The sequence below is a fragment of the Paroedura picta genome, chromosome 5 (genome assembly GCF_049243985.1).
Source record: "Paroedura picta isolate Pp20150507F chromosome 5, Ppicta_v3.0, whole genome shotgun sequence".
NCBI lineage: Eukaryota > Metazoa > Chordata > Lepidosauria > Squamata > Gekkonidae > Paroedura > Paroedura picta.
Window position 1 is genome coordinate 68,222,071 of NC_135373.1, and position 27,837 is coordinate 68,249,907.

Below are 27,837 nucleotides of genomic sequence, written 5' to 3' on the forward strand. Positions count from 1 at the left end.
GGTCAGACATGACCCAGTGCTTGCACAGGGGATACCTTTACCTTTTACCTTTTTATATATCTATACTCTTATGCCTTTTGAACTTGTCCATTGGGTTTTCATGGCAAAGATACTGGAGTGGTTTGCCATTTCCTTCTCCAGTGTATCACCTTTTGTCAGAGCTCTCAGCTATGACCTGTCCGTCTTGGGTGGCCCTGCACGGCATAGCTCATAGCTTCACTGAGCTACGCAAGCCCCCTTGCCACGGCAAGGCAGCGATCCTTGAAGGGGGAACTTAAATGGTCTCCAGGGAATGGTAGAGGACAGGAAGGCCTGGAGGATCATTGTCCATGAGGTCGTGATGGATCGGACACGACTTCGCACCCAACAACAACAAAACTCTTATGATCCTTGTTCCACTTTTTCTGAAGAAGTGTGCCTGCACTCGAAAGCTCACGCCTTGAATAAATCTTTGTTGGTCTTAAAGGTTCTATAGGACTCATTTTTGTTGTGCTACTTCAGACCAACACGGCTACCCAGTTAGATAAACATCTGTCCTTCAAAATTACATTTCTGTAACCTGCTCTGAAAAAGTTGCAGTGCAATAATAAATTTGTGAATAAAGCTGTCATGTTCCTCTCGAAACAGTGATGCTTTTTGCACAGATAGTCCTTTTGTTTCCCAAAGCCAACACTGCAGAGATATCACTCAGTAGCATGCCAAGGAATCAGTAAGGTGGGTGAGGACTTATGCAAGCCTAGATTAAACAAGGCAAACGTTTAAGGTATTGCAAGGTACAGGATCTAATCACACTAAGGAAAGCAAACAAAAGGACAAGTGCTACTATCCAGGGGACATCTGATTGGGATGTCCCTCTCCCTGGTGCAAAAAGTATTCTTCCACATTTCCTGGGTTTCTGTTCTGTTTCATTTTTAAAACCGCCATTGCCTGATTTCTGCTCCAACTTAACAGCTCTCTGGACTACAATGAGTTTAAAGAGGAGCTTTAGACTTTAAAGGAAGCACTGCCAGTTGGAAGTGCTGCCATTTGTCCAAAGGAAATTTTCATTGAGGACATGTGCAGGATTCAGATTTGGAGACAGCTTGTGAATTGCAAGGTTAGGCCAGTTTTACTTCTTTGGGCTGGGGATCCTGAGCAAATTCTGAATGTTCAACCTTAATGCTCTTTGCGCTTACCATTCCTGGCAGGGACGCAATTTACGTCCACGCCCCAGGTCAGGAATTTAGGTGTGATCATTGATGCCTCCCTAACTATGGAGGCTCAGGTCAAAAAAGTAGCTGGCCAGGCATTTTACCATCTTTGCCAAGCCTGGCTACTAGTGCCCTATCGGTCCCCCGACCACCTGGCAACGGTGATCCATGCGACGGTCACCTCCAGAATAGATTTCTGTAACTAGCTCTACACGGGCCTGCCCTTGTCCCTGACCCGGAGATTCCAATTGGTACAGAATGCAGCTGCTAGGGTCCTCACTGGAACACCATGGAGGACCCATATCCAGCCGGTGCTGAGGCAGCTGCATTGGTTGCCAGTTGCTGTCCGGATCCGGTTCAAGGTTTTGGTTTTGACCTTTAAGGCCTTATGCAGGTTGGACCCCACATACCTGAGGGACCACTTATTGCCCTATGCCCCCCGCAGGGTTTTATGCTCTGTGGGTGATAATTTATTGGTAATTCCTGGCTCCAGGGGAATTCTGTTTTAGCTGGATTTAACTTCAGTCCACTTTGCTTAAGCCAGTCCAACATGGCCTCCAGACATTTGGCCAAAGAATATGGGAATGTAGACGGATGACTGTCATCAACAGAAGTAGCTGGATGTCATCAGCATATTGATGACAACCCAGCCTGAAACTCTGGTTAAACAGCATGAGTTTCAGGAATGGGCTTATTGTACAATCTTGAGCAGTGCTGTACCCTTCTAAGTCCATTGAAATCAAAGAAGGGTGTAACTCTGCTTAGAATTGAAAGTCCGTTGCTACCAAAGCCATTACGTATCTTGTAGTACCTTGTAAATTGGCAGGGTGCATAAAATTTCAGCAACCATAGTTTACTTTGTCAGATACATGAGGTGATACTTTCAGGGTGTGTGTATATGTCTGCATGTGTCTCCTATCTACAAAGAGAGGAGAGGCAGAAAGCCTTCAGGACGATGGTTGGGAGTTCGGGATGTGACATTAAGAACCTATGAAAACAAGATGTAATCAGACAAGTCGGAATGCCCAGAAGAGATACTTTGTTGTGAGTTGAAATCTGTTGACAAACTGCAAGGTCTTTAATGACAAATAATAATTTTTTCTATTGCTCCAGGAACTAGGCCTAGATTTGTTTTATTAACCTGGTGAATGTTTGTGGGAGACTTAAAACTCTACACCATGAGAGCAACTACAGCATGTCCACTGCTGCTTGGGCCTCCTTGCTTAGAGAACAGATTATGGTTGGACTTGCTTTTGCATTTGGCCACCAGGTCAGAGTCCACATCTGACTCATGGAAACGAGTTTTGTTGACTGCCTCATGCTTCCAAGTGGTAATGAACGGGGCATTGTTGAAGAGAGGGAGTGTGTTTGGTGACTGCTGCATGTGCGGTTGTCACTTAGCAAAATAAGGAGAACTAAAAGATGCCAGAGAATTTTGTATGTCAGGAGACTCTCATCTATTAGAGGGGAAAAACCTGGTGTAATTCTTTGTGTTGTCTTGTTTCAGGTTGATGAGTGGAGTTAAAAACAATGTTGGGAGAGGCATCAACATAGCTTTGGTAAATGGTAAGGGATTTTGAATTCTATAAACCTGTCATCTTAAGTACATATTGATATTCTGTAGACATGATGAAATAAACATTGGATTAACTGAACCGAGCATACTTGTTGAACAAAATTTGAGTCCAGTAGCACCTTAAAGACCAACAGCATTTTCCATGAATAGCTCACTTCATCAGATACAAATAGAATAAAGGTATATTATCACTTATCTCTAGGTTAGAACTTGAGAATTCCAATTTCCCCCCTGAAAATATGACCATGCTATCCTTGTTCATCATACTGAATATTTCATCTATATTTAGTTTGATGAACAAGGATAACATTGTCATTTTTGTGCTCCTGGTTATAGAGCATTCTCTTTACTTACATAATGTTTGGTTAAGATTGTGAAGATAGCAAGGAGTCCTCTCTCTAATCTAGCTAAGAAAATTCCAGTTTCATTCTAAAGAATTTCAATTTCTGTGCCTCATATTGTATGGTGGATTGTAGAAGACAGGAAACAGCAGGAAAGATCCACTCACCATGTCTGGCTTAATTTCTAAGCATGTTATTGAACTAAAGTAGGCCTTCTCAACCAGGGTTTTGGGGTTTCTTGGTGGCTCTGGAAGGGTTTCCAAATGGGTGGGAGTTAATTAATTTTTTATATATTTTGTAAATTTGTTAAACATTTATTGTGTGATATGATCATATATGGTCATGTCAACTTGCCCCCCCTCCTAAAATTGTCCAATGATGGGCCTGGAGGGAGTAGGAAGAGGTGGGCATGTACACAGCTGTGCTTCTCAATCATATTCTGCACATTTGTGCTATTTCTGAGGTTTCAGAAAACTTGAAGAATGTTTCAGGGGTTTCTCAACCAACAGTAAGAAAGCTGAGAAAGGCTGAGCTAAACTATTACCGTGATGCATTTTCCCTTTTCTAGGCAAAACAAGTGAAGGAATGGACACAAAGTTCTTTGACATGTGGGGCGGAGGTAAGTGTAGAAGTACATTATTCCTATTTAAAGGTAATCAGTGCACAATAAGTACTGAATTGTTCTTGTTCCATTTTCATTATTTGGATGGTATATAATATTGTCCACCACAGATATACACTTGATTGTTGTGAAACTTGTTCTGAATGAAATACTTGGAATTCACTAGTTATCCTATCTTGTCATTTGTTTTTGAATACAGAACTTTGCATGAGAAATTCAGATTTGTGTATTGAGTATGAAAACTTTGCTACAGAATTTTCCATGCTTTAGAGCAGGGGTAGTCAACCTGTGGTCCTCCAGATGTTCATGGACTACAATTCTCATGAGCCCCTGACAGCGATTGCTGACAGGGGCTCATGGGAATTGTAGTCCATGAACATCTGGAGGACCACAGGTTGACTACCCCTGTTTTATGTGCATGGCATCTTTTTTATTGCTTGCAGGCTAAAAGCTCATCAACATTCCAATATGGGCTATCCATGAACTTTTCCTCCTATGTTATAAAAAATACTTCACCAACATACAGACACAAGGAATGCTGATTACATAAAGGGCATATTTTTTATTTACACTGGTCAGTGTTAAGGCTCAATAGTTTGTTAAGTGAGTTTGAAACCTAGAACATCCTCCAATACCTTCTTCAAGTTTTATAGTCTTGAAACTCCTTGACAAAGTGATGCAGAAAGTATCCTTAAAGTACAAAATTGGACAACCACTGTGATTTACTATTGACTCCTAGCTGTTTTTTCCATCATAATACCACTGTATTTCAGTTATGCAATATTGTAAAATATGAACTGCTATAAATCAAATATTTTTGCCAAAGCTGTTTGGAAAAACTGGGAAGGATCCAACAATCCTTCAAATAGCCTTTCTCCAGCCTAAAGACTTCCTCCAGCTTAGAAGGTTTTTCTGTTGGAAGAAGAGCCACGTAAGTAGGAGGAAGTTTCCTTACATTGGAGCAGGGGTAGTCAAACTGCAGCCCTCCAGATGTCCATGGACTACAATTCCTATGAGCCCCTGCCAGCATTCACTGGCAGGAGCTCATGGGAATTGTAGTCCATGGACATCTGGAGGGCCGCAGTTTGACTACCCCTGTAAGATTTGAGCCAATGGGAAATGTGGGGTATTATGAATATTTCAATAAATAAACCAACAAATTTTTCTCAGTGTAATAGTAGGAAAGGGGTCAGATATACTCGGATATATGGAAAATGTTAATCAAATTTAGCAATGTGAATTTTGATGAGAAATACTGGAAACAAAATAAATGTAGGTTGAATCCTTGCCACATTGTGTAAATGTTTTTATGAAGTTCCTTGTTATGATGCTACCATAGCAAAAGAAGCCAGACACAAAGCCATACTACAACACATGGGATGTTAGAAAGAGAAAGCTTGTTGTGCTATAATAACACATGCTTCTGTGTTATTTAGATGTAACCCCACTTATTGAATTCATAAAGACTATCCCAGATGGAACTATTGTTTTAATGGCAACCTACGATGATGGCGCCACTAAGTAAGTCTGTAGAAAACGCTAGTTATTTTACTCCATAAAGCTTGTGTAATCCTTGTTTTTATACAAAATGTTTCTGGGTGCTTCAGGATATAAGAGGGGAACCCACAATCGAAGAGCGTAAGTAGTGCCCTGTTTCCCCAAATGTAAGGTGCAGACAAGTTCAAGCTTCCCCAGGTCTCTCACTCTCCATTCTCCAGCTCTTCCTCATTCAGGGTGATAATGTATTCCTTTGGCTTGGTGCCACTGTAGTCCTGTTACAGTGGATGCATGCATTCTGCCTGTACACGCATACGTAATAAACGTAATAATCAGTTCCCTCTTTTTGTTTCTTCAAGTTCATGTGTTCTCCTTAAGAACTGATATGAGACATACCAATTTTTGGAGAAGTTGATAGGCATTTGGAAAATGTGTATTTGAATATTCCGTACAGTAAACTCACTGAATTTTGTTCAAGGCTTAACGAAGAGGCACGGAAGCTAATCGCTGAATTAGGAAGCACATCCATCATGAATCTTGGCTTCAGAGACAATTGGGTCTTCTGTGGTGGGAAAGGAATCAAGACTAAAAGTCCATTTGAACAGGTTTGTTTTCAGGATAACAATTGGAGGCATGGTTCATATCTGAGATAATAGCACACTACGCCTGGTCCCATGACCCAGGAGAGAGCAAGCATTTTGATTTACCTTGCTCCATATGGAAAATAGATTTGGGTACAGGTAATGGAACATTCCTACTGCTCTCATTATTTTCATTTGCTGGGTTTGAGCCATGTTGTTTAATAAGCTCAGAAAATTAAGCTCTGGCTATATTCTTTCTTTTAGTGTATATTACCATGGTGCAGTGATCTAAATAACTTTACATCTACTGCTGTAAAACTCTGTGTTGACTTAAATTTGTATCTTAATTTCCTTTGCTTGTGAAATGCACGCATAGAGCAAATAACTTGAGTTTTTAATACAGTTCCATTAAACCAGCTTCCCAAAGATTCTACCTTCAGACATCTGTTACATCAGTCAGTTAAAGTGTGAATGTTTGGGTCTTAAAAGTTTTCAACATGAATACACGGCTTTGTGTATTACATGGGGAAAAAGGCAAAAATGTAAGTTTTTTAAATATGATAAATGTGCTTTTGGGACAGCCTTGGTATCTGTACTGATGACTCAATGCCAAACTGTTCTGAGCCAAATGGTAATGCAGAAGGAGCTAAATATGCTATTTTAGAAATGTATTCATTCAGTCTGATTTTTTAAAGTTGTATAGAAGAACCAAACTAAATGCTTTGTACTATGCAATCCTGTATTTAGTCCCCCCCCCCCCCCTTGCAATGGATTCGTAGAGCTAGTTTCCATGATTTAGGGCTTGGGAATCAGTGGTGATTCTTTGGCACCATTTTCATGTGGCTAACCCAAATCATTAGAATAGGCCTTGACATGTTAATCAATACATCTCATTCTTAACTTGGGCCCCATCAGTAGATATGAAAATCAAGAGCTTGTGGCCATGAGCAGATCAAACATAGTTCTACAAAATTAAGAAAATTTGTTCCAGATTTGCGGAAAACTCTAAAACCTTTTAAAAAGAACCCTTAAATAATAAAAGTAGTGCCTGTCGTTTTAAGAAATGAATGCTTCAGCAACAGTAAGCAACTAACTGCAACACTAGTGTTAGCATTCAATCCTTAGTTTCCATCATTGAAAGGCAGAGGGAGGAGCAAAGTCCATTCTAGGACTGTTTGGTGTTTGAAGGGCCAGACCCAGCAGCAGCCCTGGGATTTCCATGATGCTCTCAGATCTGGCAATGGTTCAGTAGCAGCCCCCACACGAAAGACAATGTGAAGTATGTATATGTATATGTATGTTTATCCCGCTGTTCCCAGTGAGCTGGCTCACGGTTGGTCACACTAAAACCCTCAATAAAATATACCGTATGGTCCCATTAAAATACCTGTTAAAAACTCCTGTGGTGGCGACAATTCCAAATCTCATAGTCTCAAATCTCGTAGACTATCATCCAGTCTCAGGGGGACCTCGAGCACCGACCCACCATCCACAGTGATTGTCAGCTGGTGGGGACTTTCAAATTCAAGATCTTTCCTTCTCCTTAGCCAGGAGGGTATCAGTCCTTCTTGGGCAGGCCTCCTCCATAGACCTGGTGGAAGAGCTCCATCTTACAGGCCCTGCAGAATGCTGAAAGCTTCAGTAGGAAGTAGTGGTTAGAATTTCACTGTTATCTGGAAGACCCAGTTTCAAATACCATCTCTGCCTTGAAAGTTCACTGGGCAACTTTGGATCAGTCTGATCTACCTTGTTGGGTTGTTGTGAGGTTAAAAGAGGAGAATAATGTAATGTGCTTTAGGTCAATGAACAACAAAAGAGAGAACAAAATAACCCAACCTGTATACACAAGTTAGGAATCTTAGTGGCTGAGCAGCAGAAGAATAAGCTAAATATTAAAATTCAAATATTTATTACATTCATGTGCACATTTAAAAATATAAAAACATCAACATTAATCTTACACTATTGCACAATTCCAGAGCATATTGACACATGGATAAATGACCTGGTACAAAAAAAGAAACATGTTTCAATCCCTTTTGGGGTCTTCCTCTGTGGTCTAATATTTAAATACACTCAAGTAATTTAGTAAGGTGGACTATAAGGTGGTAAAAATACAAATAAAGTAAATATGAATGAAGTAAATAATAAAGCAGAAGATTGGAGGGTGGCAGATAAAAGGTAAGTTGATTGGTGGGTGAGAAGGAAGCAGGGAAAGGGGAGAGAATATGGGGGTTGTCAGGAGGACAACAAGAGGAAAGGTGTGTGTGTGTGGGGGGGAGAATACAGGAAAAAGCAAGGTGCCCACAATTTCTTGTGAGTTCCCTGTTGTGTAAGGCTGGGCCAGGCCCAGTAGTTGGCACCACACAACTTGGCCAAAGTTTTCTTGGGAAGGTTGCTAAGGAGAGGGAAGAAGGGAAAACTGAAGACAAGGGGCAGATAAAGGTAGGTTAGCTGTTATGCAGGAAGGAAGGAAGAAAAGGGGAAAGGCTGTGGGGGCTTTCAGGAAATAATAGTGGAAGAGAAGCAAGTATAATGGCTCCCACAAGTGCACTCCACAATTGAAACAAATGCTACTACATTGTTTCATAGATTACACTTTTAGACTTTTTTTCTCAAGGAAGACTATAAGCTTTACTTATAACTGTAAAATTTGTTTACAGCATATTAAAAACAACAAAGATACAAACAAATACGAAGGGTGGCCGGAAGTCGTGGAGATGGAAGGGTGCATCCCACAGAAGCAAGACTGAAGGAATTATAAAAATGACACATACAAAACAGAGTGTTGGGAGAAAAATGCACTTTCTTCTGCTGGGCTTTGGAGAGAATCCTGTCCATGGGCAAGATTCTACCAGGATGGTACCTTGCACAAGCGCTGTAGAAATGAACAGGAGTTGCACAAGAACATGGTGAAGAACTCCCATTCAACTGAAAGGGACTTGTGCAGGAAAAGGTCCCAGTGGATTGTGCCCTGTGTAAATATTTTCCAAGCATGTTTCCACCATAGAGCGTGCACGAGCATTGAGATTTTGAATATCTGGCTTATTTATTGTTAAAACAAAGGACTTTGGGTTTTTGTAAATAGGCCCCAAACCAATGAAACAATTGTTTATAATGCATTTCCTGCTAAAAGCACAATGTTGAGATTACTTTATGGTATGTGTTTTTTAGAACTTTGGCAGTCAATGTACCTAATAAATAGCTGAACCTGATCCTGCACAATGCTGTACTTTGCCCCAGCAGGGACATTGCTATGAGTGGATATCTTCAGTGGGATATGTAGAATTTTTAACATAAAGTGTGTATTTTATGCTTTGACTCTTGGAGAGCAGCATTCACCTGTAGAATTGGTTCAGAGAGCCTTCTGTGATTTACCTCCAGGCCTACAAATCAGTGAAGGTTGAATACAGTGAAGGCTGGATACAGAAACGTAGGTCTGCTATAAGAAGCACAGTTAAAACATTCATGTTAAAAGCTTTGTACCTGAGGCTGATGCTAGACCTTTTTTTTTTTTTTTTTGTCTGGTTAGTAATGTAAACTTCTAGTAGAGCAGCACAATATGGTTACTTCTTGTGTGTATGCCAGCTCTGTGACCTGTCAAACACTGAAGCTGATTTAGATATTACTGGAGTCAGAGAGGAAGCCAGTTTTGGTGGGGGTTGCATTACACAGGAAGGAAATAATAGCATGTTAACAAGCTAATGAACACAGCATGCATCATTCCGTGAACAGCTTTACTAAGACCTGTTGTACTGCTATAAACTGATGAATAGAATTTAATACTGGAGGGAAATCACATGGTGTTCACTCTTCCATAATGGGGAACATGTCTCTAAAACAATCTGTTTTAACAATAGGCTTTTTAGGGGCCATTTTTACAGGTATTTGTATACCACATTTGACGCCTGCAGGGTCCACATTCACCTGTACTCTGAAGTCTCATACCAAACAGGTCCTCCGAATGACATTGGTGGGCCTGTGCTCCTTTAGGCCCAGTAGAGTGCAGGGGAGATTCCATGTGCAAATGAGGCCCTTCCACACTATCAGTACCAACTGCAAGTTTCATGTGACCGACATTGTCACACAGAGATGCAGGAAGTGCAATTTCCCCCACGTAATAGCAGGCAGCACTTCCTGAAACTTCTTGTAAAATTGTGAGAGGCTTCCAATGCTGGATGCTCCTGCAGTTGAAGGGAAATCCAGGGTCTTAGGTCTGTCTTCATTCTCGCTGCCGCCCTCTCCCTCCATCCACCCTGGTACTAAGCCTTATATTTGTCGTTTAACACTGAAGTGTTGAACTGGGACCTTGTGAAACCTACACATGCATCTGTGCAGATGCTCTTAAAGGGACATGTTCATGTTCATAGGGATCAATAGTGCATTAATTCTTGTGGAAACATAATACTGCATTGGTTTTAAATACCAGACATTGGGTAACGTTTTTAGCAGAGCAAAAGGTGAGATGGTTTGGTAGGTTTGCTATAGGGAATCAAGTTGTAACTCTGCCCACTCTTGCTATCCAGACAGCATTATGTTGAGTGGCATGTATAGCCAATCCTCCCCCACCTCAGCTTGTATTAAACCGCCCAGAGCTGCAAAGAATGGGTGGTATAAAAATCCAAATATATAATTAAATATTAGAAATGGTAATTGACAGTTATTGCTTTTGGACTAATTAAAAATGATTTGCACTAAAGATGCTAAAGCAATATTGTGAATAAGTAAGAAACATCGACAACCTGATGCCAAGAGTTGCTGACTGGAATCTGAGCTGCTTTACTATTTAACTCCTTCATGTCATTCTCTTCCTCTCCCTTAGCTAGTACAGCAATAAATACACATTATATGGTCAATTATTTGTAAAATATACCATGCAGATTCTTAGTTCAGATGAAATCAAATCACATTTCCATGTATATATTTTTCATCAAATAAAGTTTTGTTTGAAATCTAAAAAATGTTTTACTTTATGAATTTTGCAGGTCACCAAAATAGTCAGGGAGTCATGACTGGCTTCAGTTCCCTGGATCCTTTGCAATATTTGAGCTGTCCATTTTACCAGTAAGGATAACAAAACTGGGCCATTTCCATACTGGAGGTTCCATGTCGGGCTTCAGGCTGGAGTTTGGGCCAGGGCAGGTTGCCCCACCTTTTCCTGTTTCCACACAGGGGAGCATTTGGCTCGGTGCACCTCATCCACCTCGGATTTGTGCTCCTACATGGGAGCTGGGGCAGTGAAGTTCCCAGTGCAGAACTGGTGTACAAATCTGGCTTCACTAGCCCTAGAGTTGCCCAGTACAAGCCAAAAAGAATAATATTCCCAAAAGCAACAAGTGCAATTATAAGGAAGCTTTGCAAAGAGGGTTACCTCGAAGTGCAGCAAGATTAAATTTGAAGGATTTTAAGTAACATTTTTCCATGTGGCAAATATGACATTCTTTTAAATTGTTCTGCTATTTGCAACAAAGGTCTGAACAATTTGTTATAGGAAAAGGATGTTTGAACAGTCTTATCAATGTGCTTCATTCCTTACAAAGACTCTGCCTTTAGTTAACAAATGGAAAGTCGGTTTTGTTGTTTTTTTGAGATAACCTGATTGTTGATCTGGAGGGCCAAATGTTGATGTTGAAAATGGATCCAGATCAATTTACATGTCTATCCAGATAGCCACGTGATGGATACAGATGAAAGAAATTTTTTTTTATATTGAAAGTGGGGTGTAGGGCTGAGAGGAACTGCCTGAGAACTGCTTAAACCTGTGGCCCTAAAGAGGCAATGTACTAAATTAAAGGACAACATCAGTCCTTGCAATGTTACAAGACCCATGCAAAGTTCATATTTGCATGCAAACATCAGCTAATGCAATTTTACTGAAAACACGTGAAGTCCATATTGCAGGTTGTCATGACACACCTCTCTTGGCCTGGCGAAGAGGCAGAAATGTCAAGGAATTGATCAAACCCAAAGAACAGCATTTTTCATCCATGCCAGGAGGTAACTATAAATGTGGCAAGTGTTCTGTCTGTAGATACCTCCATGAGGTAGATTCTTACATTCACATGAATGGCTTTAGGATAGATATTAATGGGTTTATTAATTGTGAAAACAAAAATGTAATTGATTTTATTTAAATGCAGTTTGGGCTGTGTGAGTATGTCTAAACGTGCAATGAAAATTAGAATCCAGGAACATAGATGCTGCTTAAGAAATAAGATTCTGAACACAACACTCATCTCACACTGGTTGGAATGGAAACATAGTTTGGAGGACTTCACCTTTTTTGGGTTGGAAACTTTGAGACGAGATATCACTGGAATAGACTCTCAGACCATGCTTCAGCAAAGAGAAAGTTTCTTTATTTTTAGTTTGAATACGTTGGCACCCAATAGATTGAATGCAAATATTGCCTACACCTTGGTCCTGTGGGTGAGCTTTAAATATGTTAGAGACAGCAGAACAACTGTGGACTTCATTTGAAAATTTTCCCCATGACTTTGGAGTGGTGCCCAAGTGATACGCCTTACTACTTTGGCGTTTGAGAGCTTTGCCAATTTATTATAATACTTTCCACATTTAATACATTGAATAAGGTAAGCTGCTGATGGGATTATGTTCATGAAGTAGATACGATTTGCAATAAGCACAATGTATGAATAATTTGTAAATGTAATACTTATGTAAATGCTGCCTTGTTTTAGGTTTGTAATTTGCAACCACTAATGAAGATTGGGAAAAAGATAAAATCACCTGGGACCCCATTTTGGTTGCTGCTATATCGGTCAAATTACTGGATGTTGTATATTGAGGACCACAGTTTACAGTATTAAATTGTGGAGAAGACACTACAATTAACATTGGATTTCATTTTCTGATTGGATCTCCTATAAATGAAGAGGGCAGTAGACCTTTGAGAATACAGTCAATGAGATGTAATGTGTTAGGGGCTATGGCTCGAGAGATTTGTAAAAGTCAGCCTGTATTCTAAATACAAAGGCAGCGTTCCCATCCAAAGGGTTTTTAATACTATTTTTTTTTATTTGCCAGGCCAAGGTTATTTGCCAAGCCAATAAGTCATTTCAGTTACTATGTGTCTCCAGACATTTACTTGTTCTCTATTTACAGTTTCAGGCTGTAAATATTTATTTAGATCTTCCTGCACTTTCCAGACTCACAGGACTGATGCTGGTCTGTCTGTCTGCGCCCCAGAATACAAACAGTTGCTGGTAAGGGCTGGCCATAACCCATAGGCCAGGAGGGACACTCCTGCACCACTCCCTACCAACTGCAGGCAAAAATGGCTCATTTGAAGGCTGGACTCTGAGGCATTGTATGATTTTGAAGTCACACCTCCAAACCTCCAGGAATATTTCCAACCTAGGGGTAGCCAACCTACAGGTGTGGCCTGGAGAGCTCCTGGAATTACAGCTCACCTGCAGAGTATAAAGATCAGCTCTCCAGGCAGAAAGGGTTACTTTGGACAGGGTTGTGGTAGAAAAGAAACATTTAAGGCTTCCCACACAGGTCGTTGTTGAATTGAAAGACTTGAGGCCTACTTCACAGGGTTGTTGTACAGATGAAACAGGAGACAAACCCAAGTGCTAAAACGTTGCAAAGCTGATTGCAATCATAGAGTTGGAATAGACCCTCAGGGTCATCTTGCCCAACCCCTGCAGAATGCAAGAAACTCACAACTACCTGCCCACCCACAGTGTGCCCAATTCCATGTCCCCTAAAAAGAACCCCTGAATCCCTGACCGGTCTTGTATGGAACAAATTCACTTCCCGACCCCAGAGTGGCAATCAGCATTTCTGTGGGCATGCAAGAAAAAGCCTCAAGAGCCAAGAACCAACACAATCCCTTCTGCCTACCTACTCACAATCTGCCTAAGTTTGCAGAATGAGCATTTCTGTTAGATGGCTAACTAGCCTCTGTTTAAAAACTTCCAACGGAGAACCCACCACCTTCTGAGGAAGCCTGTTCCATTGAGGAACTACTGTCAGGAACTTCTGGATGCATGACAGAAACTTCCACAGTATCTATGGAGACAGTTCAATCAAGAGTTCATGTTGCATACTATCACAATAAGTGAACAAGGTAAAGGCCATGTTCCTGCCAAAGTCTGTAGTATGCCTACTTCTCATGACCCTGTTAAAATGAAACCTTCTTGATGCTCCTCAGTAGAAAGGGACCATATTAACCATATTACATGTATTAATGTTTTTGCCAAAGACCAAAGATCCCTTGTGAAGTGTTACTTGGAGCTAGCAGATAACAAAAGCTTTGCAAACATTACATACATGTCATGGCCTGAGCCTGCACAGTCATTTGGAAAAGAAGGCAAGGCTGATGAAATAAATTCTTTGTAATACTTCAAAAAAAATGTCTATTATGTCTTGGTGTTCACTCAGTTTCTTCAAGTAGAGATTCAAAATGGACATAAGCAATTATTTCTTTTTAGTCTACCATTCAGAGAAATAAACCCTTGCCTGAATGGGAAAATGTACTATATTAATCTGTGGGAAGAGGGTCATAAAGACCCCAAAGTTAGCCACAGTAACAAGAAACTTTGGTAGATGCAGTAAATGTTCTTCCAGTAGTGCAGGCATATTATCAAGTGTCCCCAATTCCATGTCCCCTCAAAAAAACAAACAAAAACAACCCCCCCCCCAAACCCTGAATTCTTGGCCAGTCCTGCCTGGAACCAATTCACTTCCCAACCCCAAAGTGGCAATCAGCATTTCTGTGGGCATGCATATTATCAAATATTTCATCCTGGTAACAGAACATGAGCAAAAACATCAATTTAAGTCCTCTATGACAATTTTTAATTTTCTTTCAGTGAAATTGGAGGTTGGCCCTCCCTATTTTAACCTAACTTTTACTGCAAAGGCCAATCACGATAGCTGAAAGTGGTGGAAATGGTGTTAAACAACCATATCACAACATAAATATTTTTACATGGGGCAGCAGTGTGTCCTGGCCTCACTTTGGCAGCAGTGGCATTATTTAGACTCTGAGTGCTAATCATTCTTTCTTTGACCATTATGTGTATTTATATATTGTAAATAAAGGTATTACTTTGTCCATTATAGCATGGATCACAGTGACTGAATATCCCTACCATCTAAGGCAGAATCACTCATCCATGGTATCCACTTACATAAATACTGTAGGGGAGGCAATTGTCCACTGCTTTTCTTTCTGTTGCTTATGCCCAAGAATGCTACTTATTCCAGGTATCTCTTTAAGTAAAAACTCAAACTTCTAAACCATGGACAGTCCTAGGAGGACTGGCTCTATCTTGAGTGTTAGCACAAGCATAAGAAAGCTACTTTGTAGGGCTCCCTATCACCATCTTTGGTTTCAGAAACAGATGTTTTTTTCATTTGCAAGTGTGAACATCAGTCATGCTCTCGCATTTTCTGCAGCGTACATAGCAACACCAAACAAATTTGCAGTCACATCTCTCCACATGTCTGACTACATGAGTGTTATACCCACGACCACAGCAGAGGAGGTTGCAGCCATCTGGTCCTTCAGAAGTTCGGTTACATTCCCTTCCCTGGGTCCCAGAGACCCCCAGTTTGTGATCTGCAACACAGTAGTTGGGGGACCTGTGGATGTATAGCAGATCTTCCTTTTGGATTGGTATCTTGCGCTGGCTTTTTTCTTTCCTGCGCAGCTTTTTTTTCAGTCTGTCTGAAATCTGGATACTGTTTTCATACTTATCTTTTAAAAAACTGCCAATCTTGTCAAAGGTGGACATGGTCTTCCAGCATGTTTTCAGGGCGCAGGACCCAGAGACTCCATGACAACGGCAATCAACTGTCATCAGTTTTGCTACAGCCTAAAGCAAAAAGGAAAAGTAACCAAACAACCCACAACCTTCTATCAAGGGGTTGAGTCCTGAATATGTCAAATAGATTTCAACTACTGGGTTGGTATCACAGCTTTGCCAATGTGACTGTTATCAGAAAATATGTTTAGCTTCTAATCATTTGTCAGAACATTCCATTACCTACAGGTAATACAAGAAAAATAACTCAATGAATGATTAGAATGTGCAATTCACTGCCAGAGGACGTAGTGATGGCCATGGGTACAAATGACTTTAAAGGCAGATTAGACAAATTCAAGGAGAACAGTTTATCAGCAGCTACTAGTCATAATGACTAAAGGGAACCTCCACCATCAAAGGCAATACACGTTTGAATACCAGTGCCAGGTGACCTCGGCCTTTATACCCCGTTATTTGCCCTCCAAAGTAACTGGTTGACCACTGTGCAAGACAAGAGAGCTCAGACAACTGAGAGCACGTGGAGAGAGCTACTGGGGAGAGTTGCTGCTGACCAGGTGAGGCTATTGTTCTGCCTGGGTGAGGTGATTGCTGGGTAATTGTTGGGAGGATTAAAAAGGGCTGCTTCTCACCAGAGGCAGAGCTCAGACAACTGAGAGCACGTGGAGAGAGAGCTACTGGGGAGAGTTGCTGCTGACCAGGTGAGGCTATTGTTCTGCCTGGGTGAGGTGATTGCTGGGTAATTGTTGGGAGGATTAAAAAGGGCTACTCCTCACCAGAGGCGCGAGCCTTTGGCAAGAGACAAAGGGCTCTTGGCCTGTGGCTCTTAGCCTGGGGTTCTTGGCCGAGCAATTAGAATCAGTAGATTATACCAGTAGATTATATTTCCCTAGTACTTGCACTGCCTAGACATTACAATGGACCTCCAGGACACTCATCCCATCATCTGCAGTGAGTGTGACATGATTGCCTTCCTCCCAGAAGACAAGATGGACTACAGCTGCCCCAAGTGTAAGCTGGTAAAACTTTTGGAGGAAAAGATTAGGGGATTAGAAAACAAAATTATTACTCTGACCCAAAGTAAGAAAGGGGAGGAGTTCGTAGTCCAGAGCTCTGCAACATGGAATAAAGAGAATAAAGAGAATACAACCAGTCCTGAAGAGGACAAGGAGATTGACCACAATAGGGAGCCTCTGCAGGCAGTTCGGAAAAAGACTGAACGGCGAAGGGCGAGACAGTTCTCGGGGCCTTTGGAACTCCAGAATAGATTTCAGGCCCTTGCAGAGGAGGTGCAAGGGTCAACAAGGGAAGAGGTCCCAAAACAAACTCTAAGACAAAGGGAAGAGGCCACGGGGACAGAAGGAAATGGAGTTGAGAAGAAAAAAAAAAGGAGAGTACTGGTAATTGGAGACTCCCTGCTAAGAGGAATGGATCGCCACGTGGCTGGGCCCGACCCCCTAACCCGAGAGGTGTGTTGTTTGCCAGGGGCGAAAATTAAAGATGTTTCAGAAAGGCTGCCCAAACTCCTCAAATCTACGGATCGCTACCCATTTGTGATGGTCCATGTGGGAACGAATGACATGTCCCTGAATACCATCGCTCCTATTAAAAAAGACTATCAAGATCTGGGGAGGAAGCTCAAGCAAATGGGGGCACAAGTGGTATTCTCTTCAATCTTGCCTGTCAAGGGAAGAGGAATGCGTCGGGAGAGGAAGATAATGGAGGTGAATCACTGGCTGCGTAGTTGGTGCCGGCAGGAGAGATTTGGTTTCTGGGACCATGGGATAGGCTTTCTTGAGGAAGGCCTACTAGCACCTGATGGACTGCACTTATCAAAACTGGGGAAGAATGTGTTTGGCAGGAACCTGGGGAGATTCATCAGGAGAGCTTTAAACTAAAGCCACTAGGGGAAGGAGACGATCAACATAGGGAGTGTATGGAAGGAAAACTATCGGAGGCAGCCCAACCGGCAAGGCCAGCTCATAGGGAACCAAAAGTAAAAGGATTCAGATATCTTTATACTAACGCCCGAAGCATGGGCAATAAAAAGGAAGAGTTGGAACTTCTCATGCTGATGGAAAGGTATGATCTAGTAGGCATCACAGAAACTTGGTGGAATGATTCTCATGACTGGAATGTAATGGTGGATGGATATGAACTGGTCAGAAAAAACAGAATAGATCGAAGAGGTGGAGGAGTGGCACTGTATGTGAGGAAAGGGCTTACCTGTCAGGAAATTCTAGTGAAGGAGAGCATATCTACAGTGGAAAGCATCTGGGTGAAAATAAGCGACGGGAAAACAAACAGTGTGGTGGTTGGTGTCTGCTACCGACCGCCTGACCAACGAGAGGATGTGGATGCTGCACTTTGTGAGCAGCTTGAGAAAATATCCAAACGGCAGGACCTTGTCATCATGGGTGACTTCAGTTTCCCAGATGTGTGCTGGGAAACAAACTCTGCGAAGCGTCCTCAGTCATGCAAGTTTCTGACCTGCCTGGCTGACAATTTCATTTATCAAATGGTAGATGAACCCACAAGAGGTTCAGCCATACTGGACTTAATACTGACCAACAGGCAAGAGTTGGTGGATGAGGTGAAGGAGGTGGGGACCCTAGGGGGAAGTGACCATGTCCTCATAGAATTCCTTTTGAGATGGGGAGCCAAGGAAGCTTGTAGCCAGACGCGGATGTTGGATTTTCGTAGGGCAAACTTTAATAAACTCAGAGACATGATGAGTGTCATACCATGGACGAGAATGCTGGAAGGGAAGGGAGCATGTGAAGGGTGGGCGCTACTCAAACAAGAGCTATTGCATGCTCAATCAATGACTATCCCAGAAATACGAAAACACTGCAGGAGCTCTAAGAAGCCTATTTGGATGAACAGAGAACTTCAAGAGGAACTAAGAAAGAAAAGGAAAATGTTCAGGAAATGGAGGGAAGGACAGAGCTCTAAAGAAGAGTACCTACAGGTTACTAGGCACTGTAGATCAACCATCAGAAAGGCCAAAGCTGAGAGTGAGCTAAGATTGGCCAGGGAAGCCCATTGTAACAAGAAAAGATTTTTCAGTTACATGAGGAGCAAACGTAAAGTAAAGGAGGCAATAGGCCCGCTGTTGGGTGCGGATGGACAAAATCTAACGAAAGATGCAGAGAAAGCAGAAAGGCTTAGTGCCTATTTTACATCTGTTTTTTCCCACAGGTCAAAGTGTTTAGGCACATCTAGAGATGGCTGTAGCCAAAGGATAGTGTCTGGGTGGCAGGTTAACATGGATAGAGAGGTGGTCGAGAGGCATTTAGCTGCACTGGATGAGTTCAAATCCCCTGGTCCAGATGAAATGCACCCGAGAGTACTCAAAGAACTTTCCAGAGAACTTGCACAGCCCTTGTCCATCATCTTCGGAACCTCTTTAAGGACTGGAGATGTCCCGGAGGACTGGAAAAGAGCAAACGTTATTCCGATCTTCAAAAACGGGAGGAAGGATGACCCGGGAAACTACAGACCAGTGAGTCTGACCTCTGTTGTGGGGAAGATAATGGAGCAGATATTAAAGGGAGCGATCTGCAAACATCTGGAGGACAATTTGGTGATCCAAGGAAGTCAGCATGGATTTGTCTCCAACAGGTCCTGCCAGACCAACCTAGTTTCCTTTTTTGACCAAGTAACAGGTTTGCTGGATCGGGGAAATTTGGTTGATGTCATTTACTTGGATTTTAGTAAAGCTTTTGACAAGGTTCCCCATGATGTTCTGATGGATAAGTTGAAGGACTGCAATCTGGATTTTCAGATCGTTAGGTGGATAGGGAATTGGTTAGAGAACCGCACTCAAAGAGTTGTTGTCAATGGTGTTTCATCAGACTGGAGAGAGGTGAGTAGCGGGGTACCTCAGGGTTCGGTGCTCGGCCCGGTACTTTTTAACATATTTATTAATGATCTAGATGAGGGGGTGGAGGGACTACTCATCAAGTTTGCAGATGACACCAAATTGGGAGGACTGGCAAATACTCTGGAAGATAGAGACAGAGTTCAACGAGATCTGAACACAATGGAAAAATGGGCAAATGAGAACAAGATGCAATTTAATAAAGATAAGTGTAAAGTTCTGCATCTGGGTCAGAAAAATGAAAAGCATGCCTACTGGATGGGGGATACGCTTCTAGGTAGCACTGTGTGTGAACGAGACCTTGGGGTACTTGTGGATTGTAAACTAAACATGAGCAGGCAGTGTGATGCAGCGGTAAAAAAGGCAAATGCCATTTTGGGCTGTATCGACAGAGGCATCACATCAAAATCACAAGATGTCATAGTCCCATTGTATACGGCACTGGTCAGACCACACCTGGAGTACTGTGTGCAGTTCTGGAGGCCTCACTTCAAGAAGGACATCGATAAAATTGAAAGGGTACAGAGGAGAGCGACGAAGATGATCTGGGGCCAAGGGACCAAGCCCTATGAAGATAGGTTGAGGGACTTGGGAATGTTCAGCCTGGAGAAAAGGAGGTTGAGAGGGGACATGATAGCCCTCTTTAAGTATTTGAAAGGTTGTCACTTGGAGGAGGGCAGGATGCTGTTTCTGCTGGCTGCAGAGGAAAGGACACGCAGTAATGGGTTTAAACTTCAAGTACAACGATATAGGCTAGATATCAGGAAAAAGTTTTTCTCAGTCAGAGTCGTTCAGCAGTGGAATAGGCTGCCTAAGGAGGTGGTGAGTGCCCCCTCACTGGAAGTCTTCAAGCAAAGGTTGGATACACACTTTTCTTGGATGCTTTAGGATGCTTAGGGCTAATCCTGCGTTGAGCAGGGGGTTGGACTAGATGGCCTGTATGGCCCCTTCCAACTCTATGATTCTATGATTCTACAGGATGCTAGAGTAGATAGATCATTGATGTGGTCCAGCAGAACTCTTTTTATGGTCTTAACACTGTCATCCGAATCCAGCAAGTATTAAGAAGAGAAACTGGTTTCCGGTTCTGTGTCTTTTTCTACAGGATTATATTTTGATAACAGTGCAATTACTGTGGATTATTAAAATTCTTGGCAGCGATCATGTTACTTTGATGCCTGGCACACTTTTGGCTCTATACACATACTCAACAGTACTGCTTATAGTTGTCATTGGCCAAACCCAAGTTAGAAATCAGGATCTGGCCTAATAAGAGATATTTTATGTAGTCAGTTTTATGGGTGTGCAAAGGGAAGTAGGGAAGGCATGATGCCCTTGATTTATAGATTCTCATGCACTAGCAGCAGTACTTCCAAATACCAGGAAAGAAAAATAAGGAGGTTCTGCAAGAGCCTGAAATCCATAGGGTCCCTGCAGATGTTAATGTCACTGACCTAATGTGCTTCATGTAAAAAAGGCAAAGTTTGTGTGCACATAGTGCATTACAATGAAGTAGAATGTGATGATCTGTGTATGAGCTTTCAGAGCTTATTTATGGTAAAGGAAATGCCTAGTGAGTAACAAAGGACTTTGTGTGTAGGCCAAAGTCATAGGCCAAAGCTTATGATCATATGCTGAGCTCCCTTCCCAATCCAAAGGGTTTTGGAAGAAGAAGGAAGCATCAGAGGAAGACCTTGGCCTCTACACCCTATTTGTTGGCCCTCCAAGGCAAATGTTGGCCTTTCTGTGAAAGTCAGTACTGGACTAGAGAGACTACTCGTCTGATCCCGCAGGGCTCTTCTCATGTAAGAAGGGGAAAGAATCTAAATCTTACCAGTCTTCCAGCTTCATTGTTATGCAAATTCATGGCAATCAATCTATTTCCATTTTTCCCAGTGATGTTTCTTACAGGGCCATCTAAAAACTTTCTGCTCAGCCACATTCCATACTGGATGTCATCAGAGCAGCCACCCCATTGCCAGCCTTCACTAGGTGAGCCACCATTCTGCAGGCTGATATCACAGGAACATTCGGTCATATTTCCTGCACTGCAAGAATGTGTCATGGAATACACTAGGCCAGCTGCAGTCACTGCATAAATAAATGCTGTTTCTTTGGTACCTACAAAAGAATGCAAGAGATCATCAGCATATACCCATGGCTGAATTAAAACGTTAACAAAGCTGATTCATAGCTATCATTGTGGAAGAAAGTTGAAGCAGAGATTTGGTCATGCTCCCGTAAAAGTTTGTTCCACTTTAGTCCAGCCCATAACAAGAAACAGACAACTTAATTGCAACTCTCAAATTCCATCGCTTTCAAGGGACTCAAGGGAACCATTTCTTTCTCTGTTATAGGGCAGACTGATATCACTTAAATAGGGAGAGGCAGCACTCCTAGTATTGTAAAACTGTATTCCCATTATAATTACATCATTGAAGAAATGGATGGACTAGGCTCTGAAACAGCATTTCCCATCCTTTGGGGCAACTCTAAGGAACTGCTTTTAATAGCATCAGACTGAACCCTTTTGTCCTTTCTGGCACAGTCAACAATTCTCTACAACTCAGTTGGGGTCCTTTCCCAGCATGGTTTTATGAAGCAATTCATCTGGGAATGTCAAAGAACTGGGACTTCATCAATACAAGCTCTGCATTTGTACATACAACTGCAGCTTTCCTCTCACAATTAAGACAGCATGTTCTTTTTTCATATTTGAAGCACTTTCTTCTTTCAGGTTTCAGGTAGTCAAATCCCAGACAGGCAAGCCACACCACTTTAGTGGCTGTGATGAGTGCAAAATTCCATAAACGGGTTCATGCACCCATGGCATCAGTCATGACAGAAATCTAGTCTATGATCTCTGGCATAACTGTCAAAGGAAGTACACAGTGGGACACACCAGTAAAAAAAAATGGAATGAAGCCTCCAGAAACTGGCACGTTTACTACTATGCCGCCCCATCAACGTTCAAAGCAGTAATTTGAGATTGTGCTAGGCAAAACGTTAAGTTTGCTGAAGCCCTTTTAAATGGTTGGTCTTAAATGATCTTAATTTAAAAATTTAAAAGCATAGATTCCTTCCAGCCACAGGGAGAGATAGTTAACCTCTGTGGCTTAAAAAACAAGCAAACAAACACAACCCTATCTGCATTTTCAATTTTTTCAACCAGTATCTAGACATACTGTGAGTCAAAGTTGACAAACTGTTCAGTCCTTTTCTCTTTTGCATCCATTGCGGGGGAAGATATCCACATTGTCCATGGGTGATAAAGCAGCTTGGACAGGGTGTCATCAAACTGAAAAAGGAAAAGGTATCTAGGAACCTTTATCTACCTACTTTTCTTGATCCACAAGCTAATTCTGCAGTAGAAAGGAACAAAGGATTCCAAGTAATACCTCTGCTCCACACAGAACTATCTCTCCCCGGTTGGACAATGTTTTGCTTCTATGTTTAAGAAATTTTTTACAATAGAAGTATCATCAGGGGAGACCTGTGGCTGCCCTGCAAGTCATTGTGGGAATTCTACCTTCAGACTAGAGACACTGTGGAACTCATGAATGTATTTTCTACTAAAGGACATACCGCTGCTCAGTTCATAGCCAAAGACAGAGGTGGAAGGAGCCACAGGGAGGGATGACGTCAAAGGGGAAGAATCTGGAGAGAGTATGCAGTTCCACCGTTCATGTCTGAACTGTCTCTGGCATTCCTGGATTCCTAGGCGTGCTCCTTTATGGATACTGGGTAGCAGATAGGGCTTTTTCTTGCACAGGTCCCTTTGGAGGCCATTGAGGGGCAGGTTAGCACAACCCAGTTTCTCTGGGACACCGAAGGAGGCAATGCCCAACCACCTGCAAAAGCAGTCCTGGGGTAAGTACCAGACACTTTGTCTCTTTCACACAACCAAATCTGCAACAGACAGCAATAATATATGATAAACATACCATGATACAAAATCAGGAAGAAGTTAAAAATGAAAACAGGCACAAGAAGAACCTCCCAGTGAAGTCCAAGTGATAGCCTCAAACACTTATACATTATGGTGACCAATTCAAACTGCTGCTGTTAATGGTTTGGGCTCCAGTTATTTAAAGGAGCACCTTTTTTCATACAGACCTGCCCAAGCACTGAGATCTCAAGGAGAGAGTCTTCTTGTAGTTCTGCCTCTCTTAGACCCATTATGCCCGGGGGGAATAACGCACATTCGGGGTGGAATGTCGGCGACTAAAATCACCGATAACGCATGGAGCCAGCTGCAACCGGCTGCAGCTTCGGTGCATGCCGCCGAAAAAGCCGCGTTAGCGAAACGCAGAAGAAAGCGCAGCTTCCGGGTGACTGGGGTGCAACCAGAAGTGGCGCCAGGATCGCCGCATGCATAATCGGTTACTCTGGGTTTTGCCGCCGTCGCACCCTGTCCTGTGCATAACCGGTGTGCTTCGCGTCTTCCCCCTCCACGTTTTCCATGTGACCCAAAATCGCTGTTTCGTCGGCCGTGCATAATGGGACCTAGAGGTACAAGAGGTGGTGACATGCAGGAGAGCCTTTTCTGTTTTGGCCTCCAGACTGTGGAACAGCCACAATCAGATGATTTGCCAAGTACCTTCATTTTTGGCACCATGTGAAAACACACCTCTTCACCCAGGCCTTTATTATCTAGCCTCCTCTGTATGCTGTCCCGTCGGGGTGGGGATGTTTTAAATAAATAAATAATATAGGAACAGGCCAATGACTACCACACATTCTGGGTGTTTTCAGAAGCCATGCTAAATTCGACTCTGTTGTGTCACAGTCTAGGAGACCATCATTCCCACAATGGGTGTGAAAGAGGGACCTCAAAGAAGAGGAATCCTCTGTCACCAAAGGACATGAGATCAGTGCTACTCTTGCTTGGTGTGTGGCAAGGCAGCTATGATCCTGGCAGTCGGTTTGGACCAGGGTAAACTGCATGGAGCTTTTATTCCAATCCCAGGTCGATTCAGTCCCTGCCGTCTACACAGAATGCGATTTCCGTTTCTATTTTGGCCGATTTAAATTTTCCTTCTGCAACAAGAAGGATTGATCCGGAGTGACCCTACCTTTATTGTGCGATATCTTAGGGTGTTTTTAATGCTCAATATTTTAAAAATCGAATTGAGAAAGCAGGCTGTTTTGAATCTGGGCTTTGCTCCATGGTAGAGAACCCCTGATTGGCCAAAGTTGGTCCTGTGACAAGCTTGCCTTAAAGGAGAAGCTCCTAATTTCTCTCAACTTCTGTCGGTCTTGGATTATTTTCTCCCTTCTCTGCCTTCTTCAATCCTCTCTCCCCCCCCCCCCTCCAAGAAAAGAAAGAGGCTCCCTGCTTGGCTCCTCTCTCCCCCCCTTCAAGAAAACAAAGAAAGAGGCTTGGCTTCCTCCCCCCTTCTGAACTACCCTAACCAGTGCAGAACACTTTCCTGTTTCAATGGGGAGGGGGGAAGAGGAAGATCCGAGTTCAAATCGATCTGAATTCAACAGGATTGACAATGGAATAAACAAAGTAAGTGCAGACTCTGCCCAGGAGTCAACAAGGGGTCTGGCACCTTGCTCCCATGTTGGTTGCAGATGAACAATTCAATGAGCTCAGCATTTGCAAAGCCCTTTCACCAACAAATATCCACAGGTAGAAGAAGGTACTCTTTTGAAAACCAATTGTGCGTTCAGGTCCACGCAACCATTCGTATTCATACTAGAAATTTGAACAATGCAGGGTTTTACTTTGGGACTCCCATGTGAAAATGTCATTTTTCATTTCTAAAAGAAGTTAGAAATGTTACACCTTGAGTTGTCAACTTCTGCCTAGGGTCTGGGGAACTCCCCAAATTAAAACTGATCTTCAGATTAGGATGACTGCAGTGGAGAAATTTCCTGGAGAAAATGACTGCAGTGAAGGGTGGGCTGTATGCCATTCCACCCTGAGGTCCCTTCCCTGCCCCAAACCCCACCCTCCCACTGGCTTCAACCCACATCTCCAAGCATTTCCCAACCTGGAGGTGGTACCCCTGAATCCGAGCACGCCAGAAAGCTGCACCTCACACGGCCTCTCCATCAAGTCTCCCAAACCAGGGAGAGTAAAAATGAAAACAGCACGTGTGAACCTGCTAGCGGCGCTTAAAAGGCGAGCAGCCGCGGCTCGATTCCGTGTCGTTCCCGTACTCACATCCAGTTCCCGCCGTGGGCGCCGCGAGGGCAGGTCTCCACCAGCAGCGCGGCCCACAGCACGCACAGGCGAGGCAGTCCAAAGGGCGCCCCTTTCTCCATAGCCGGCGCATTGAGCACCCTTTACAGTCGAGCCTTCTGCTTGGCTTTTCCCTCCGGTGCTCGCCCGGCTCTCTCCCCGGCTCAGTCTCGGAGGGCGGAATGAGAGGGCACCTGCCACCGCCTTAGGTTTCCTGCCGAAGCCGCCGCCTGCGCTGCTGGGGCGCGTAATCTTCACCTGCGGGGCCGGCGAGCCCTAAACTCGGCAAAAGACCCGCGTGCGGCGCGAAGGTGACACCAGATTCCGAGGGCGCTTCTCGCTTCTTCCAACTTCAGCGTCTTCAGCCACCTTGCCGGCCTCTTCATTGGCCGAGAGCAGCTCATAAGTATTAAGCTTCGCTTCTGAGCGGCGGAATCTCGCGCAGGGGGGCGGAGCTCCGAAGATCCTCAAGGGCCGCCTCCCAGGGGTGTCCCGGGCGTGTGTTCGGGGGGAAGCGCGGGCTGCTTAAGGCTAAAGAGACTGTTCTGGTGGCGGCGGTGGCGGCCAAGGGAGTTTCGTCCTACTCCCGGGAAGCCAAGAAATCAGCCTGCTGTAATCGGTTTGTGACTCTAAAACGAACACGAAGGACACGGTTTATGGGTTCGAAACCGCGCTAGGGGCGACAGTGCCTTATGACCAACCCTTCTGCTCCAGGCTCTGTTTACACGGTTTCCATTTTGTTATGGGTTCTCCTCATGCCACCAGAGATTGCAGGAGGCCAAGGCGGAGAGATCAGTGGGAGCTGGTAATAGGCTCACTTAAACTTCACTTCTTGGAAAAGGACACTGCAGTAATTATACTAGTTTTTAATGAGATTTTGGAAAGGAAAACAAAGCAGGTGGATTTCAAGCAAATATTATTGGCAGATACACTTCGAAGCGCTCCTTAAATCAACCTAAATGGCCTCTTAGAAAAGATATCTCTGAATTAAGGCAAAGGGGAGTGTTTGGGATTTGGTGGTTTACACGGGTTTTGTCTATTGAGTGGGTACTGCTCAGTCTTGTGGGTGCTGTTTCACAGTGGCAGTGTCTCCGTTTTAGAACCAGATCTCTGGAATATATTTGGACAAATTTATGAGAAACATTTTTATCAGTAAGCCTGTTTCTTACTGGCTTTGAAAAAGCACTCTGTGGTGTTACTGCATTGTTTTAGGCTGAAATCCTGGAGATACTTTCCTGGGAGTAAGCCTGGTGGAATAACATGGGACTTTCTAAACAGTCTCTCTTGTTAGCCCCTGTACATGTTGGCAGGGTTTAAATTTGCAAAGCAGCAGAGCACCAGAGCACCAGGATGCTTAAAATAATGTTTTATTAAGAAGAGAAACTACTATATTTAGAAAGAGGGGAGAAAACAGGCCCAACTGTGTTTGCAGTCATTCTGTCTATTCTGGAGGCAAGCAGTTAGGAAGTGTGTTCAAAGGAACAGGAAGCTTCCAATTGAGCCAATCAGGACACAGAGGAGATTATTTGAAAAATATCAGGAAGTTCTTGACCTTTATATGCTAACTACACATCTCCTCCAAACCCCCTGCAGAACTTTCCCCGTGTTCTGTTCCCCGTGCCCACTACAGACTATGCATATTCCAAAAATTCATACCTCACTGGAGCCACCATATATAACATTTCGAAATAAATTCTTGCTGTCACAAAAAACCTTGACCAAGAACAGTTTCTTCAGTAGGCGATGGTCAGGATTGTGATTGTTTTCCACTCAAAGTTCAATTGCCTGAGTCAAAAGTAGTTTTTTTGGGGGGGGTGGGGAATAACCTAAGCCTTTTAAGTATGTATGTAACTCTTACTACCGTAATTATATCAATGAAACTACGGGGACAAACCTGCAAAATTCTAGTTCCTTTCAGTATTTCTTATCATTTCATGAACTTATAACAAGTGGGGGGGTTTTGTTGTTATCTTGATCTACATTCTAAATTGCTAAATTCATTCAAGGCAATATAATGTGTCTTGAAGCTAAAGAAGTATGCCTGCCATTATATCTGTACAGAATTTTTCTGAAAATTTTGAACTGGCAAAGGATGTAAGGCAAGATGAATATCCCCTCTCAAATATTATGTTGGAGGAGAGAATACGCTACACA

The 27,837-nt window shown here is 43.0% G+C and overlaps 2 protein-coding genes across 3 annotated transcripts in view; one reads left to right on the forward strand and one right to left on the reverse strand.

The window, feature by feature from the left end:
* The window catches only part of FAM3C (FAM3 metabolism regulating signaling molecule C), a 44,787-nt gene extending 35,765 nt beyond the window's left edge, over nt 1–9,022 (forward strand). For both annotated transcript variants that reach the window (XM_077338402.1, XM_077338401.1), the window contains 5 exons: nt 2,698–2,756; nt 3,676–3,726; nt 5,166–5,250; nt 5,705–5,831; nt 8,471–9,022. In XM_077338402.1, the coding sequence (XP_077194517.1) occupies nt 2,698–2,756; nt 3,676–3,726; nt 5,166–5,250; nt 5,705–5,831; nt 8,471–8,560 (412 nt within the window). In that variant the 3' untranslated portion in view covers nt 8,561–9,022. The remainder of the gene's footprint in view (nt 1–2,697; nt 2,757–3,675; nt 3,727–5,165; nt 5,251–5,704; nt 5,832–8,470) is intronic.
* A 5,591-nt stretch (nt 9,023–14,613) lies between these two features.
* Nucleotides 14,614–26,127, reverse strand: WNT16 (Wnt family member 16). The gene is made up of 4 exons (XM_077338400.1): nt 25,666–26,127; nt 23,076–23,341; nt 21,325–21,611; nt 14,614–15,658 (listed from the first exon to the last, which is right to left on the reverse strand). The coding sequence occupies exons 1-4, from the start codon at nt 25,764–25,766 to the stop codon at nt 15,194–15,196; spliced, it is 1,119 nt and encodes a 372-aa protein (XP_077194515.1). The 5' UTR covers nt 25,767–26,127; the 3' UTR covers nt 14,614–15,193.
* Nucleotides 26,128–27,837: the final 1,710 nt, after the last annotated feature.